The sequence below is a fragment of the Panulirus ornatus genome, chromosome 73 (assembly GCF_036320965.1).
Source record: "Panulirus ornatus isolate Po-2019 chromosome 73, ASM3632096v1, whole genome shotgun sequence".
NCBI lineage: Eukaryota > Metazoa > Arthropoda > Malacostraca > Decapoda > Palinuridae > Panulirus > Panulirus ornatus.
This window is the reverse complement of record NC_092296.1, coordinates 3,983,724-3,998,662: the sequence shown is the minus strand read 5'-3', so window position 1 is coordinate 3,998,662 and position 14,939 is coordinate 3,983,724. Positions and strand designations below refer to the sequence as shown.

The 14,939-nt window shown below is 43.2% G+C and overlaps 2 protein-coding genes across 2 annotated transcripts; both read left to right on the top strand.

Moving 5' to 3' along the window:
• Positions 1-721: 721 nt before the first annotated feature.
• LOC139748195 (uncharacterized) lies at positions 722-4,460 on the top strand. Its single transcript, XM_071661015.1, has 5 exons — positions 722-886; positions 2,082-2,171; positions 3,251-3,389; positions 3,907-4,010; positions 4,191-4,460. Exons 2-5 carry the CDS (start codon positions 2,115-2,117, stop codon positions 4,443-4,445), a joined length of 555 nt encoding a protein of 184 aa, XP_071517116.1. The 5' UTR covers positions 722-886; positions 2,082-2,114; the 3' UTR covers positions 4,446-4,460.
• LOC139748194 (uncharacterized) lies at positions 4,449-11,464 on the top strand (the record flags this gene model as incomplete). Its single annotated transcript, XM_071661014.1, has 10 exons — positions 4,449-4,620; positions 4,967-5,068; positions 5,804-5,853; positions 6,266-6,342; positions 7,130-7,304; positions 7,697-7,879; positions 8,378-8,499; positions 9,159-9,283; positions 9,908-10,036; positions 10,219-11,464. Coding segments are annotated over 10 exons (1,473 nt in total), but the record flags the coding sequence as incomplete, so codon positions are not given.
• Positions 11,465-14,939: the final 3,475 nt, after the last annotated feature.

Sequence of the window (14,939 nt, the reverse complement as noted above, 5' to 3'; positions counted from 1 at the left end):
TGATTCCTCGGACGTATTAAGGTATGGGTATAACAATATTTACCTCGTCTAAATCTGCATTTATTTTCAAATCGTATTTTGTCGTCAGTGGCACACGGCACGCCATCTCAAGACTGTGATGACTATTTTTGTTCATCTTATCAAATTACTGCATCAATTTGTATTCCGCCACTCGGAGTAATTACTGGGCAAAATTACCTTTATGTCTTCATCATACATTACTTAATTACTTTACTCACTTTCATTAGTTTGAGCGATGAAGGATATTTGAACTTTCATGTTTTCTTAAGGTGATTGGGCTTTTTAGTGATCATTTCCTTGAAGTCATTTTGCTATTTCGCTGTCATTCGTAAGCATTCAAAAGTCTGCTTATAAAAAAGAAAAATGAGGTTCCCTCAGATGGAATGAATGACAACGTTCCATCCCTCACACACACACACACACACTCCATCCCTCACACACACACTCCATCCCTCACACAGACTCCCTAGCCCTCACATAGACTCTCCAACCCTCACACAGACTCCCTAGCCCTCACACAGACTCCCCCAGCCCTTACAGACCCACAGAATCCCCACACCTATCCACGGTAATTGCTTCGACTGCCACAGAACTAATTAGCAAGGCTACGTGGCAAGGTCAGAGAGGTTATGAAAAGCAGGTGTGCCAGCGGAGGGCGTCAAGGGAGGCGTGGATGACGTATATAAACAGGTCCGCGACATGGGAGGGACCACACAGACAAACCACTTTGAAGGGTTGTGTGGGTGACAAGTGAAACGTTAAGAGCAGAGACCAGGCCGGAGGAACTAGTCCAGTCAGTGGGTGCCGCTGGCGACGTCGCCAGAACCTTCTTAGAGATCCTCGAAGTAGGATCTAAAAGTCTGAAGTAAGATTTAAAGGTTTGAAGACTCTATATCTATATCTCTGTCATATAGCTTCTACACGTCTTTAGGCTATAGCTGTATCATCGTCTGGTTCCAGTAGCATCTTGCTTGGGAGCTGGGTACGATAAACACTTGGTTATTCTGGGTATTGGAGAGGTATGGACCTTCGTGCGAGGTTACCTTATAACGAGGCAACGATATGAGATGTCCCTGACCTGGATCACGGGAGAAGACCTTATAGAAAGGAGGAGGTGGGATGAGAAGTGACGCAGTAGAGACGCGGAGAAACAAGGAACGATTAGGTAGATAGTGAATGTGTAGAGGTGATGCAGAAAGTGGATAGATGTAGCAGGTGTGTTATAGGGACGTGGTGGAATCTTTAAGCATCAGATTAATAGACTTAGATTCTTCAACTGCACGATTGTAAACAAGCATAACACGTCAGTCCTCGACGTTGATGGTTACTGGGTGGAGTGGAATTGATAAATAATCTTGACAAAGACATTATTGAACACTTCTTGAACGAGAGCAGAGAGTTAACGAGGGTAGAGAGTGATTGGGGATCTTAGAGGCAGTATTATGTTTTCCCAGGAAGGTCAACACTGTATCAAAACAAACCGTTGTCACTACTGAAAACGGTAAGAAATTTTTACCCCAGGATGGTAAACGTAATTCGAAATTGTAGATAAATGACTGGCGGTTATAGACACTTCAATGCGAGTTATAGATACTTCAAAAGGAGTTATAGATACTTTGATGAATATCTTAGATACTTAAGATGGTACATATCTCGTTACCGTACGTGTTGCAAGAACCACAAAGATAAAAAAAAAGAGGAATGTGAAAAAATACAGAAGGAATGTTGATCAATGTGGCATAGAATATGATGGGGTTAGGTGGTTACGTACATAGGCAATCTGAAAGAATTATAAGAGAAAACGATTGAGGACGGTTGATTGGTGAACCAGAGATTGGATGACTGGTGAACCAGAGATTGGATGGCTGGTGAACCAGAGACTGGTTGACTGGTGAACCACAAGTTAGTTGATCTGATGACCAAAGGATGGTTGATTGGTGGACGAAAGGCTAGTTGACCAATACATTAGTGTTAATATATATCTAAATCGCTAGATTGATGTGAAGATAAGTGATGACTGGAGACCCAACCTAATCTGCTATCCCCTACCCACCTTATAGGATAGGAGGAGCATCATCATCAACAGTAGAACCATGATCATGTACAGCCTCCCACTACACCTGCTGTGGCTGATGGCCACGACCACACAGGTAAGTGACGAGTACCAGGGATCGAGCCTTTTGGCTGTTGTAATCCTCCCCAAATACACCTGGGAAGAATCTTACGATCTCACGTAAGATATGCGACGAGTTGAGCCACTCGCAAAGTGTGTATGGGACAGAATTTACTTCCATCAGTCGTGAGTGTGTAAACCAATGGGACAGAGTGGAGGTCCGAGGGATGAAATGAAATTAGGTGTCCAGTTCAACAAGTATTATGACAAAATCCAGAACAGGTGTCAGTTTTTGATGTTTGTTAAGACAAAAAGCGGACAAAAGATACCAAATGTAAGAAAAAGGAATTCCATAGATGTAAATATAGAATTCGAGCTATTCTCAGCCTACGAAAAATAGATTTTTTTTTTTTGTAAACATGAAAATTCGGTGATTTGTGTAAATTCGTAAAAAGATCTAAACACATCATAGGTAGATAATTAAAATCTATTTACAAATGTTGAAATAAAAGATTAACCCTCTCAAGGTGAATGTAAACATTGCTGACTACCACTCATAGCATATTCAGTTACATAATTACTTATTCAGTACTGAATTAATTCATTTACATATTCATGCAGTTCAGATGACCCAGTTTACATATAGACCGTCGCTCATCATTTACTAGAATATGTAAGTCATATGTAAAGTGTCTCTGAGGAAAGTGTGTAGTGTCTCACAACTCATTAATGAGTACAAAACCCCTCAGCTGTACTGCTCTTATGAGAGGCCTTGGTTTACGAGGGCACTCATAAGGGCCAAAAGTCTCATATTTAAGTATGAGATTATCGGCAGAATGGGTGTTCCTCTAGTATGGTTTCCTCGCGGTTCGACTTGGCAAGACAGTGGTAAGCGACATTCTACAGGCAAGGCAACACTAGTTAACTATCTAACTCAAAAGCACAACACTGGGTGATACGTGAACTCACAAAGGCAACACTAGGTGATCATCAATCAGGCAACACTAGGTGGGTCACAGCACAAACACTAGGTGATGACCGACCCACAGAGCAATAGTTCTAGGTGATAATACAGTAGGCGGTCATCTGCGACCTACCTGCACCACCTGTTTCCAGATCATCTGGGCCGAGGGCGACGCCCCCAGCGAGGAGCGGGTCACCATGGACCTCCTCCCCTGGCGCGATGACGCAGAAGACCGTCAGTATGTGCGTAGTGCGTACGAGAAGTCCGCAACACTGAGGACCGCTCTGGCCAGTGAGTGTTGCGTCCTCGTCGTGTAGGTGTTGTTGTGTTGCGTCCTCGTTGTGTAGGTGTTGTTGTGTTGCGTCCTCGTTGTGTAGGTGTTGTTGTGTTGCGTCCTCGTTGTGTAGATGCTATGTTACGTCTTCGTTGTAGCTGTGTTGTGTTGCGTCCTCAGTGCATGTCTGTTGTAATGGGTCCTCATAACATTAGTGTTGTGGATTTAGTTTGCCGTAAGGGCAATGGAGCAACGTCTCTTCGTTGTATATCAACTGACTTATATTTCTCTCTTGTGTCTCCCCTGATGATGTGATTATTACACGAAAGTGCACTTGGGAACTTATCGTCTTTCATTTTTCCCGTGGATTCATAGGAATATATATATATATATATATATATATATATATATATATATATATATATATATATATATATATATATATATATATATATATATATATATATATATATATATATATATATATATATATATATATATATTACATGTTGCTGATGGTAAGGTCGTCTGCAGGTCCTGGTTACCACGTCATCAACGAGGGAGATGCCTTGGGAATCCAATCCACGAACCATCCTTCGGATTACCCAGCCAGTTCGTACCAAAAGTGGATCTTCGAGGTAAGCTATTGAGACATCTGAGAATAATAGAGAGAGAGAGAGAGAGAGAGAGAGAGAGAGAGAGAGAGAGAGAGAGAGAGAGAGAGAGAGAGAGAGAGAGAGAGAGAGAGAGAGAGAGAGTCTCTGGGCGATATCTCTTATCTCACGCTTGTCTCCCCTTCTATCTCTCCGCGACCTTAGCCGGCCCCGGACGTCAAGATCATCATGGAGTGTCCCACCATTAGGATCCCGCCCAGCCCCAGGTGTAGGAATGATAAATTCGTCATCTTCACTATGCCCAGGTTCAGGCGAGGCACCAGGTGGGTACTGGAGGATACCAGGTGGGTACTGGAGGGTACTAGGTGGGTGCTGGAGGGTACCAGGTGGGTGCTGGAGGGTACCAGGTTAGTACTGGGGAGAAGCAGGGGATGCATTAACCTCACACGTGAGAAATAAACCTCAAACTTTGGGTCGTGTTCGCACGTGACACCTCCTCCGTCTCGCCCCCTGCAGGCGCTGCGGAGGATCAACAACTTCAGGGGCGAGTGGGAGAGGAAGATCAAGGTCATCTTCAAGAGCAACTGGGATTCTGACACTTCCTCCGGCTTCTTCTGCCAAGTCCAAGGGGTTTGTAAGTGTCGCCGCTCGTGCTTTCCAGCAGTGTTTCGAAGCGTTCTGAACCTTATTTACAGACGTCAGCTGTTTATAGAGGCTGAGATTATTTCCAGTAGTGTTGTAAAGTGTTCTGAACCTTCTCTTAGGGACGTCAGGTGTTTATAGAGGCTGAGATTATTTCCAGTAGTGTTGTAAAGTGTTCTGAATCTCCTCTTAGGGACGTCAGGTGTTTATAGACAATGAGATTATTTCCAGTGGTGTTCTAAAATGTTCTGAACCTTCTCTTAGGGACATCTCTTTCCACTCATTCTTTGTCCCCGTTGTCTGTTTTTCTTTTTCTTTTCGTTTTATCTTCCCTACAGCCTCACTGACCACGACCACCACCTCCACCACCACCTCCACTACCACCCTAATGCCCGGCTGCCCTGCAGTGTTGACACCGACGAGCCCCTCGCCCGTTACAAGTAAGGAACATTGGTACCACTGTCTCAAACATGGACGTTTCCAAATTGGATCCGAATTTTTGAGGTGGATTTTGATATAGATTTCATGAAGCCATTTTCAATTTTACGTGTATGAAAACAGATTCATTTTCTAAGATTGATTTAGATCAAGGTTGGGTCAAGATAGAGACACAGAGGTGTATAGAAAGATTAATAGTCTTAATTACGACAGGAGTTTCTCATTAATCATTATGATCAACTTGATTAATATCATCGACAGGAGTTTCTCATTAATCATTATGATCAACTTGATTAATATTATCGACAGGAGTTTCTCATTAATCATTATGATCAACTTGATTAATATTATCGACAGGAGTTTCTCATTAATCATTATGATCAACTTGATTAATATTATCGACAGGAGTTTCTCATTAATCATTATGATCAACTTGATTAATATTATCGACAGGAGTCTCTCATTGATCATTATGATCAACTTGATTAATATCATCGAGTATTTTTCCCAAGTGGATCTCGCATGGAAATGATTAATGGCGCTTGTTAATGGGACTGTCTCGTGCCCACTGGAATATTCCTAGTGGGTCAAGATGACCTCGTTCGTGGACATAGCTGGGGTCACTCTAGTGTGTGTGTGACGGGGGGAGATAGGATCATGGTGACACACACACCCAGCTGTTGCAATGGAGCGCAACATGGCTTCTGATGTTGCTTTCATCTTATTTGATGTTTCAGACTGTTTCGATCTGGACCCAGCATTCTCAAGCATCTGTGAATGCTCCGAGGTAAGGCCACACACACACACACACACACACACACACACACACACACACACACACACACTCTACACACTCCCCGTACAGTACAATTTGGTAATTAATTCATTATACACACAATAATTCTTCAGCTTTTCAACAAACAATAAACCACAAAAAATGGATCCCTTACAATAATAGAAATAATGTTGATAACGATGATAATGATGATAATGATGATAATGATATTGATAATAATGATGATAATAATAATGATAATAATGTGATGATGATAAATGATAATGATAACATCATTATTAAGGCTACTAACAGCATGGCAGGTCCACCGCCTTACCATAAACAGAAAAACGCAAAAAAAAAAAGAAATAACTTACTATATTTTCCCCCCTCCCGTTTTCTCTTCGCTGTGCCACACCTGTAGTGCGACGGGAAGATGATCCTGAAGTGTTGGTTCTGTACCCTGTGTGATTTTGACCTCTTCGCTGCCCACAACTTCATGTAAGTCGGAGATTTAGCCGTCTATGTCATCTATATACTCCATATTAGCTATCATTAGCCATCTATGTCATCTATATACTCCATATAAACTATCATGGCGATCTATGTCACCTTTATCCTCCATATAAACTATGATCAGTGATCTATGCAATCTATATTCTGAATACAAGCCATCATTAGCGATCTATGTAATCTATATATTCCATATAATGTTATTATTGTCTGTGCCTCTCAAAGGTAGCTTGTCTGTCTGTCTTTATGATCATAGACCATCAGGTCTTGTGTCATCTGGCCTTCCCATGTACTGTCCTCCAGCAGATAACCTGGTCATAGACCATCAGGTCTTGTGTTATCTGTCCTTCCCATGTACTGTCCTCCAGCAGATAACCTGGTCATAGACCATCATCATCAGGTCTTGTGTTATCTGTCCTTCCCATGTACTGTCCTCCAGCAGATAACCTGGTCATAGACCATCAGGTCTTGTGTTATCTGTCCTTCCCATGTACTGTCCTCCAGCAGATAACCTGGTCATAGACCATCATCAGGTCTTGTGTTATCTGGCCTTCCCATGTACTGTCCTCCAGCAGATAACCTGGTCATAGACCATCAGATCTTGTGTTATCTGGCCTTCCCATGTACTGTCCTCCAGCAGATAACCTGGTCAAAGACCATCAGGTCTTGTGTTATCTGTCCTTCCCATGTACTCTCACGTACCCCTCTTAATTCAACCCACTTGTCTCCGTCACCTTTGGAGCATCTCCACCCATGGTTGCGTCATCTCCCTCAGGAGGGATGTCGTGTTGGAGCCCCATTTCGACTGCACCTACCCCATGGACGTGAGCGGCTCCTTCCATGGGAACGCCGGCAGGATCCGAGCCCTCAAGATCTGTGTTGAGGAGGACATGTCGCACATCACCTTCCCTTACGCCGAACTAACCAGCCTCACGGGACTCTACTACCAGGTGAGGCTAGGAACACCTCTGTTATCTCTCGAGACACGACGGTACGAGCCTTAAACACGACGGTACGATCCTTAAATACGACGGTACGATCCTTAAATACGACGGTACGATCCTTTAACACGAGTTGCCACCCTTTGGCTACGATGGGTATGGCCTTTGACCCGACCTTTAAAGGTCAGGTCAAAGGTCAGGCCATCATGCCTACGACTTGTACCCTCGTGTTATGCCGAGCATAACCACATATACATACAGTCGTTATTCGTGGTATATACCCCGGAATTCCAGACATCCTCCACAACGAGACCCATCCCCAACTTCCCCAAATAATGCCCCCCACCCTGCACTCCATTTTCTATATCCCCGTTTTCTCTTCTCACGACTCCCCCCAACAGGATTGCAGCAATACGACTCACAGGTCGTGCCTGTACGACCCCTGTGGTGATCACGACGTGTGCCGGACGGGTCCCGAGGCAGCTGGCCTCACCGTGACCTCACCGTGGATGGAACACGTCTACCCCGTCCACCTCCCCAGCAGTAGCCACACGCCCAACCTCCTCGAACTCTACCTGGCTGACGTAAGGGTCTCTCTCTCTCTCTCTCTCTCTCTCTATATATATATATATATATATATATATATATATATATATATATATATATATATATATATATATATATATATATATATATATATATATATACATCATCACTACAATCTTCTTCTTCTGTCGTAGATATTGCAATATTCGCAGACATTCCTTTACGTGTCAAATGTATATAAATGTTTATGTCATCTATACGCACCACCACTGCCCTAAGCCAACCACCATCACATCCTCCACCAAACAACAACCACAATCCCATCTATAGCCCACACTTACAACCTCCCCATCACAGATACCTCTCCTTCTCCAACACAACACACTCCCCCACCAACCAATCCTTAGCAGTCTCCATCATCAGTAACCCTCCTCCTCCACCACCACAACATTCTCATTTACCATCAAAATCTAGCCTGAACCTCGTCTGTCTTTGATGTAGATAGATTTAGCCTCCTGTCTATCGTCTTTCTGCAGGTGGACATCTCGCTCAGCGGCTCCACACTCAGCTACCCACAGCTGGAGAAGGTGTGCATCAGCTCCCGGGAGGCCAAGGTGAACCCAGGAACCTTCTCCAACCTCGGAGAGCTACGGCAGGCGTAAGTGAGGGAGGAGAGAGAGAGAGAGAGAGAGAGAGAGAGAGAGAGAGAGAGAGAGAGAGAGAGAGAGAGAGAGAGAGAGAGAGAGAGAGACTTTCTTTACATGTCATTCCCTTAAAGACGCTTTTGGAAACCACGTATCTCACCATGTTCGCTCGGATCCCAAAGATCCCAGGGAAGATATATACACAGCCATCATCCAAAAATAACTTGTCCACACCTAAACGATCAAACCATCAACCACCTCCATTTAAAAAGAAGAAAAAGAAAGCCTTGCTTTGCTCCCACCATCTCTCGTAGAGAGAATGAGTTCGAGAGATAGTGTGTGTGTGTGTGTGTGTGTGTGTGTGTGTGTGTGTGATGAGGGTGGCCCACGAGTGTTGATATTCCCTCCCCCCACTGCACAAAGTGGGTAACCCCATCGCACTGACGCTCTCGTCATTCCATGTATATCAAAAACAAATCATTAACTTGTAGACTACAAGACCATTGACCTGGAACTACATAATTACTGGACATCTTAATAACTACCACCTCCGGTTATACGTCATAGGTGGTTAACGACAATCCCTCATTCACACACTACCCTTATGAGACCATTGACCTCCTGACCCGTAATGCCTCTAACCTGATCTGACCTTGTCGACCTGGTCTTCCAGGTTCGTCGAGATCTGCCAGTCTGAACTGCTCGACGACAACTTCAACATGTCGTCCAGCGTCCTGGACTGCCTGGAGATTCTTGATACCTGCACACATCTGGTCGAGAAGAACTGCATACGTCTGAGTGAGTCTCAGGTGACCTGGCCAGGTCATATAGTGGCTAGAGGTCTTCAGTGACCTGGCCAGGTCTTATAGTGGCTAGAGGTCTTCAGTGACCTGGCCAGGTCTTATAGTGGCTAGAGGTCTTCAGTGACCTGGCCAGGTCTTATAGTGGCTAGAGGTCTTCAGTGACCTGACCAGGTCATATAGTGGCTAGAGGTCTTCAGTGACCTGGCCAGGTCATATAGTGGCTAGAGGTCTTCACTGAGCTGGACATTTCTTTCGAAGTCGAAAGGTCCTCATAGTGTCCAAAAGTCCAAAGTAATATAGTAGTGGAATCTGGCGATCTCACACCCTTCTCCAGGTGAGTTCTGTACACACTTCCACAACTGGAGGTTTACTGGAAGGGGAGCATCACATGTACCTCTCGCTCATGCCAGGGACGAGTGGAGTCATCACCAAGAGTCGGAATGGAAAACAAAAAACTGGAGGTACCAACTCAGGCAAGAGGACGAGGGGGCCACTGGCCAGCCCTGCAAAGAGGCCAGGAGTGTCAGGGAGACGATAATGTCAGTCGGCAATAAACTTAAGTGTAAACATGAGTAACACAGGGACGGAGTGACTCTCTCTCTCTCTCTCTCGTCCACAGACGACGGATGCAACCCAGCCAACACGACTGTGTCTCTCACCACGACGCAACACTTCATCACCTACGTCCCCAATTGCCCCTTCCAGACCCTGGTCAACATGGACTGCGTCCACATCAACTGGTTCTCCCGTGAGTAGGCCCTTATCTCCTCCCTCGTCTACACACACACACACACACACACACACACACACACACACACACACACACACACACACACATTTTATATATATGTATACGACAGAAATGTGTGAAAGGTATACATACGGAGGAAAGTATGCACGGAGACTCAAGGAAAGTACCTCTCCCTGCAGAGACGCTGTGTCGCTCCTGCGGCAACCGCTGGCTGTGGAGTCTTACACCGTCACGCTTGTCCAGCGTCACCAACCAGTGTTACGACGCCCTCACCAACAACGTCACGTCGCTGGAGGACTACGTCACCAACAATGCTCTCCAACCGGCCTGCAACTTCCCATCATGTCGTGTTGATGGGGCTGCCTCTCCAACACCCAGGCCCTCCACCCTCCAACACCTAAGCTCTCCACCCTCCAACACCCAGGCCCTCTACCCTCCAACACCCAAGCTCTCCACCCTCCAACACCCAGGCCCTCCACCCTTCAACACCCAAGCTATCCACCCCTACCCGCAGTAACCAAGTCCCTCCACTGTGCTATGATCACATCCTACGACACTCCTCACCAAGTAGTTTTGCTATCATACTTCCAGTGTGGTGTTGAGGGGGAAGGAAGGCATCACACATTATCTTATCCCAGGATATGGCCAAAGCTTCAGCTATCACAGTCGTGTGACTGAAGTCTGACATCCCTTTAAGTCTTAAGTTAATGGCCTGAGCTATTGAAGAAAATGGGAAGAAATATCCGATTTCAGAGGCAGGAGAGAAGAATTGGCTTCAAGCTATAATAACACGACATTCGAGAAGGCAATGTACCAATTGTACTGTATTACCAGATGGGCCATTGTATGGGCACTGTCTTGCAATTGGGTTAGTATATAAGCCTCTTTGTATTGCTAAATGGGCACTTTTCAAACTCGTTTGTACCTATTTACATAAGGGTATTATACGTTATGAAATTGGTTAGGTATAGGCTTATTATATCATGAATTGGGTATTGTATTAATCTTCTATTTCATTAAATGGGAGATACATTAACCCAATTATATTACTAAGTTTACATTGACTTACTATTTCGTACTAAATAACTTTTGTGAATGTTTTTCACGTCAGTGAAACGTGTAGCAAATTGGTTTATTGTATGGATCAAAGTGATATTTGACAAGAATATTGTCCTGTCAAATGGGATATTTGATAAGAATATTGTACTGTCAAATGTTTCTTAAAGCAAGTTGATCTTAATGCAGGAAAAAAAAAAAGCCGTGTTCAAAGATTATCATCATTTGAGAAATGGGTTAGATCAAAACTATATGTGCAATGACTCGTATATTATAGCCAGGTTATATAGCACAGCTCGGCTATAGGCGATATAGTAGACTTAAGGGGATACAACCGTAGTATCTATGCATAATAAACATCACAGGAAATTGTACTATTTTTGTAATCCTTGAATATATATATATATATATATATATATACCCTCGCCTCAGCCAGGTACCCAGTTTATCGACCAAAACCTCCAGAAGGATGAACAGTTAGGCTAACAGTGGACCGACTGCTGCAACCTGGATTCGAACCTATGCGCCCGTTGAATTAAATTTTACAAGCTACAAAATCCAAAACAACAATACTTTTTTTTCGACGAACGGGACGAAATATAACGGATACTGTTGCCATCAATAAGCACAAACATGAGCTACAAGGACAGTGTTCTACAATCATGTTGAACCACTTTACATATACAGTTGACGGTGCTGATCGTGTTCTAAGTAAGTGAGTCAAAGGACTGGACACTACTTACTTATTCGAAGACCAAAGTTGCCAGTTCGTATACCACGTCCCGCTGTGGCTAGAGTCTGTTGTATATAAACTATGTATCCACTGCCTAAGTAAGGCTTGATGTCCTGTCCAACAGTGCCACACTTTGTACATCCTCACGTCGCAAGTGTCAGTAACTTGTCTTTAACCTCTTTGTACAAACGAAACGAAAGCATATAATCTTTTAGCTTAAGTTAATGTATATGTGTTTACGTTTATATTTGGTTGCTTGTATGTATTCAGGAATTTTCTTCCGCGCTCAGATATTTCCCCCAGGGTTAAGATATTTGCCCCAGGGACTTCCCCTAGTGTTCAGGTACTTCACCCAGTGTTCAGGGACTTCCCCTGGTGTTCAAGTACTTCACCCAGTGTTCAGGGACTTCCACTAGTGTTCAGGCACTTCACCCAGTGTTCAGGGACTTACCATTGTCTTTTCGACGAACTAGCTCGTTTTTAATTGATATAATCAACACGTACGATGAAAGTAAAGCAGTTGATCTCATCTGTTTAGACTGTCAAAAATAACATTCAATGATATTCCACATCAAAGGTGACGAATTCAAAGTTGATTCACATTGTATAGATGAGGTTGTACTTTGGGAAACTGGTTGATTGGCTGTAAACACAAAGTAGTAATTAATAGGCTAGCTAGCATCAAACTGGTTCGACGTAACAAGTGGTGTGCCACAGGGTGAGAAGATTAAGAGGTGTTCTAACAATGGTACTTCGTATTATCGAAGACTTCCATTGTCTCGTTCTAGACATATGTTTAAGGTTTGACTCGCCTGATATCACTCATAGAAATGGATGCAAACTCTTCAACTTCACCAATTAGAGTGGATGAAAACCATACCACAGTTACGTTTAAGAACAAACTTGATAATTATTTCCCTTCAAGTCCAGGAAGAACATTATTTGCACCTCTTTACTTATACGACATTTTGTACTCTTCCCACACCAACCAAATACTTTCTGACGTCTTCCACTAGTAGCAAAACAAAGCCTTTGAAAAGGATCAAGTGGTGTATTGCCTTTTGAATTCTATTCCTCTCCATCACCCGCGACAACTGGGGAGAATTGGATTAAGCAGTTGTTGAGACACGTCCCTGGTTGAGCGACCCAACCTTTCCATGTGAGGAGAAGTTCTACACAGACGAGGGAGGACAAATGTTAGTCATCTATACGTAAACATCACTTGCCTTAGTCCCAGAGCGACACTTTACCGCCTCCAATATACCTTGCCCCACTTTTGAGTTACACTTCAGACGATATTATTCGATTAATCTAGCCATGACGGATGATAACAAGGCATTGTTAAGAAGCCAAGAGCTTCTGACTCGTCGTAAGCCATATTGTCCCCTTTTGTGGCTTCCTTTCTACATAAATACCTTCGCTTGAACGTCTAGTATAGCACTCCTGTTGCTCTACCTACCTTTGCCCTTTCGTGAAATGGAGAGCATATTACCAACTGGACACGAGCCGATGAGAATTCAGATCTGCAACGTACAATCTCTTAACCAGCGACAGCTGAACGACCAAACTACTTATTGCTCAATTCCTGCTCCAAGTTAAACTACCGAACAACGGCATATCCTTGTTCTACCCAGAGCTAAACTTCTAATTGACACTTCGTAGCAAGGCGGGAGGCAGTACACTTCTTCCACAACAAAAATATTAACCAAGCCATTAAGATACGACACAGTCTGGCGACATCTGCCAGTCTTATGTATCACACCTGTAATATACGAAAGTGCTCACTCTCTTCATTTTCTCTTTCCAGTGGTAATTGTTGCATATATCTCTTCACAGTGAAGTGAATATATATATATATATATATATATATAAATATATATATATATATATATATATATATATATATATATATATATATATATATATATATATATATATATATATATATATATATATATATATATATATATATATATATATATATATATACAAGGTTAAGAGACGGAGTGAAAGTAAACAAAAAGTAACCCAGTAATCACAGGTAATAATCACAAGTTAATAATGTAAGCTAACCCATCTCTCAAGACATGTGTCTTGTAAAGATATGAGTGAGTGTTATGGAAGTGCGTCGTCACTTCTACTGAGACCAGTAGAGCATAATAGAGCCACGCAGGGTGTTGGATTATATATGTATATTGAGTTCTACCGAAGAATCTGTCTACAGGGACTACAAGCTAAGGATTCATCGATTGGACGAACTAGAACAAGTTAATGACCAGCTTTTTTCTCTAGTTTTTTTAGTTTTTATTTTTACGGTCTGCATTGCAGCACGGCAGGTTAGAGTTAATCCACTATTACTCTAAGTGTTGTCTTGAGTGCGCAGCACGCAGCTGTGCAAGTGTGGCTCCATGGGCGAATTGAAGGCATGATTCCGTGGCCAAAATGCCATAGACTTCATGTGTGACGCGTCGTTACTCGCGGGGGCTCCGGCCTGTCTCGAGCAACTCGGGAAAGCGCTCTTAAAATCATGATAGGCAACTAAGTGAGGGAGTCACGCAAACATAATTATCAACACATACTCAGGAGGCAGGTTATTCCATGACGCATACCTTGTGTAAGCTAGACTGACCTGCGAAGAAGTGCTTTTAGTGTGAGTGGCGCCGTTCGATAAGCGATCTTGTCAAAGAGCTGTACATTGATATGCCATCGGGTTCGTAGAACAGCCTACATTTCCTGTGTATCATTGTGTTGCTGTGTGCATGACATCCAGGAATCAGGATGTATTACTTGCAAGTCTTGAGGCCACGTCTGTTTTCCTTTAGCTCTTGAAGCCAAGTCCATTTTTCTTCGGCTCGTAAAATCAAAGCCGTCTGTCTTGATATTTTTTATATACCAAATCAGTTTTTCGCAAGTCTTTGAAGCCAGGTTTGCTTTTAAATTCCTTTTCTTGCTTTAATTTCTTATCCAAGTTGCCTGTTTTATCACCTGGCTATGCATGGCGTGTTAATGAATGTATGTTAACCATGTGGGAGAATTTATGATACCCCTTTAAACTGTATGTATGCCGGTACCATGACATATATCTATAGATGATATAGAATTCACGTGCCT

Excerpts from the sequence above, each read along its gene's own strand:
- LOC139748195 (XM_071661015.1), top strand. The coding sequence starts at position 2,115 with ATGATCATGTACAGCCTCCCACTACACCTGCTGTGGCTGATGGCCACG. Across the intron at positions 3,390-3,906 it reads ACTGAGGACCGCTCTGGCCA|GTCCTGGTTACCACGTCATC; the intron begins GTGAGTGTTGCG and ends GGTCGTCTGCAG. Across the intron at positions 4,011-4,190 it reads ACCAAAAGTGGATCTTCGAG|CCGGCCCCGGACGTCAAGAT; the intron begins GTAAGCTATTGA and ends CCGCGACCTTAG.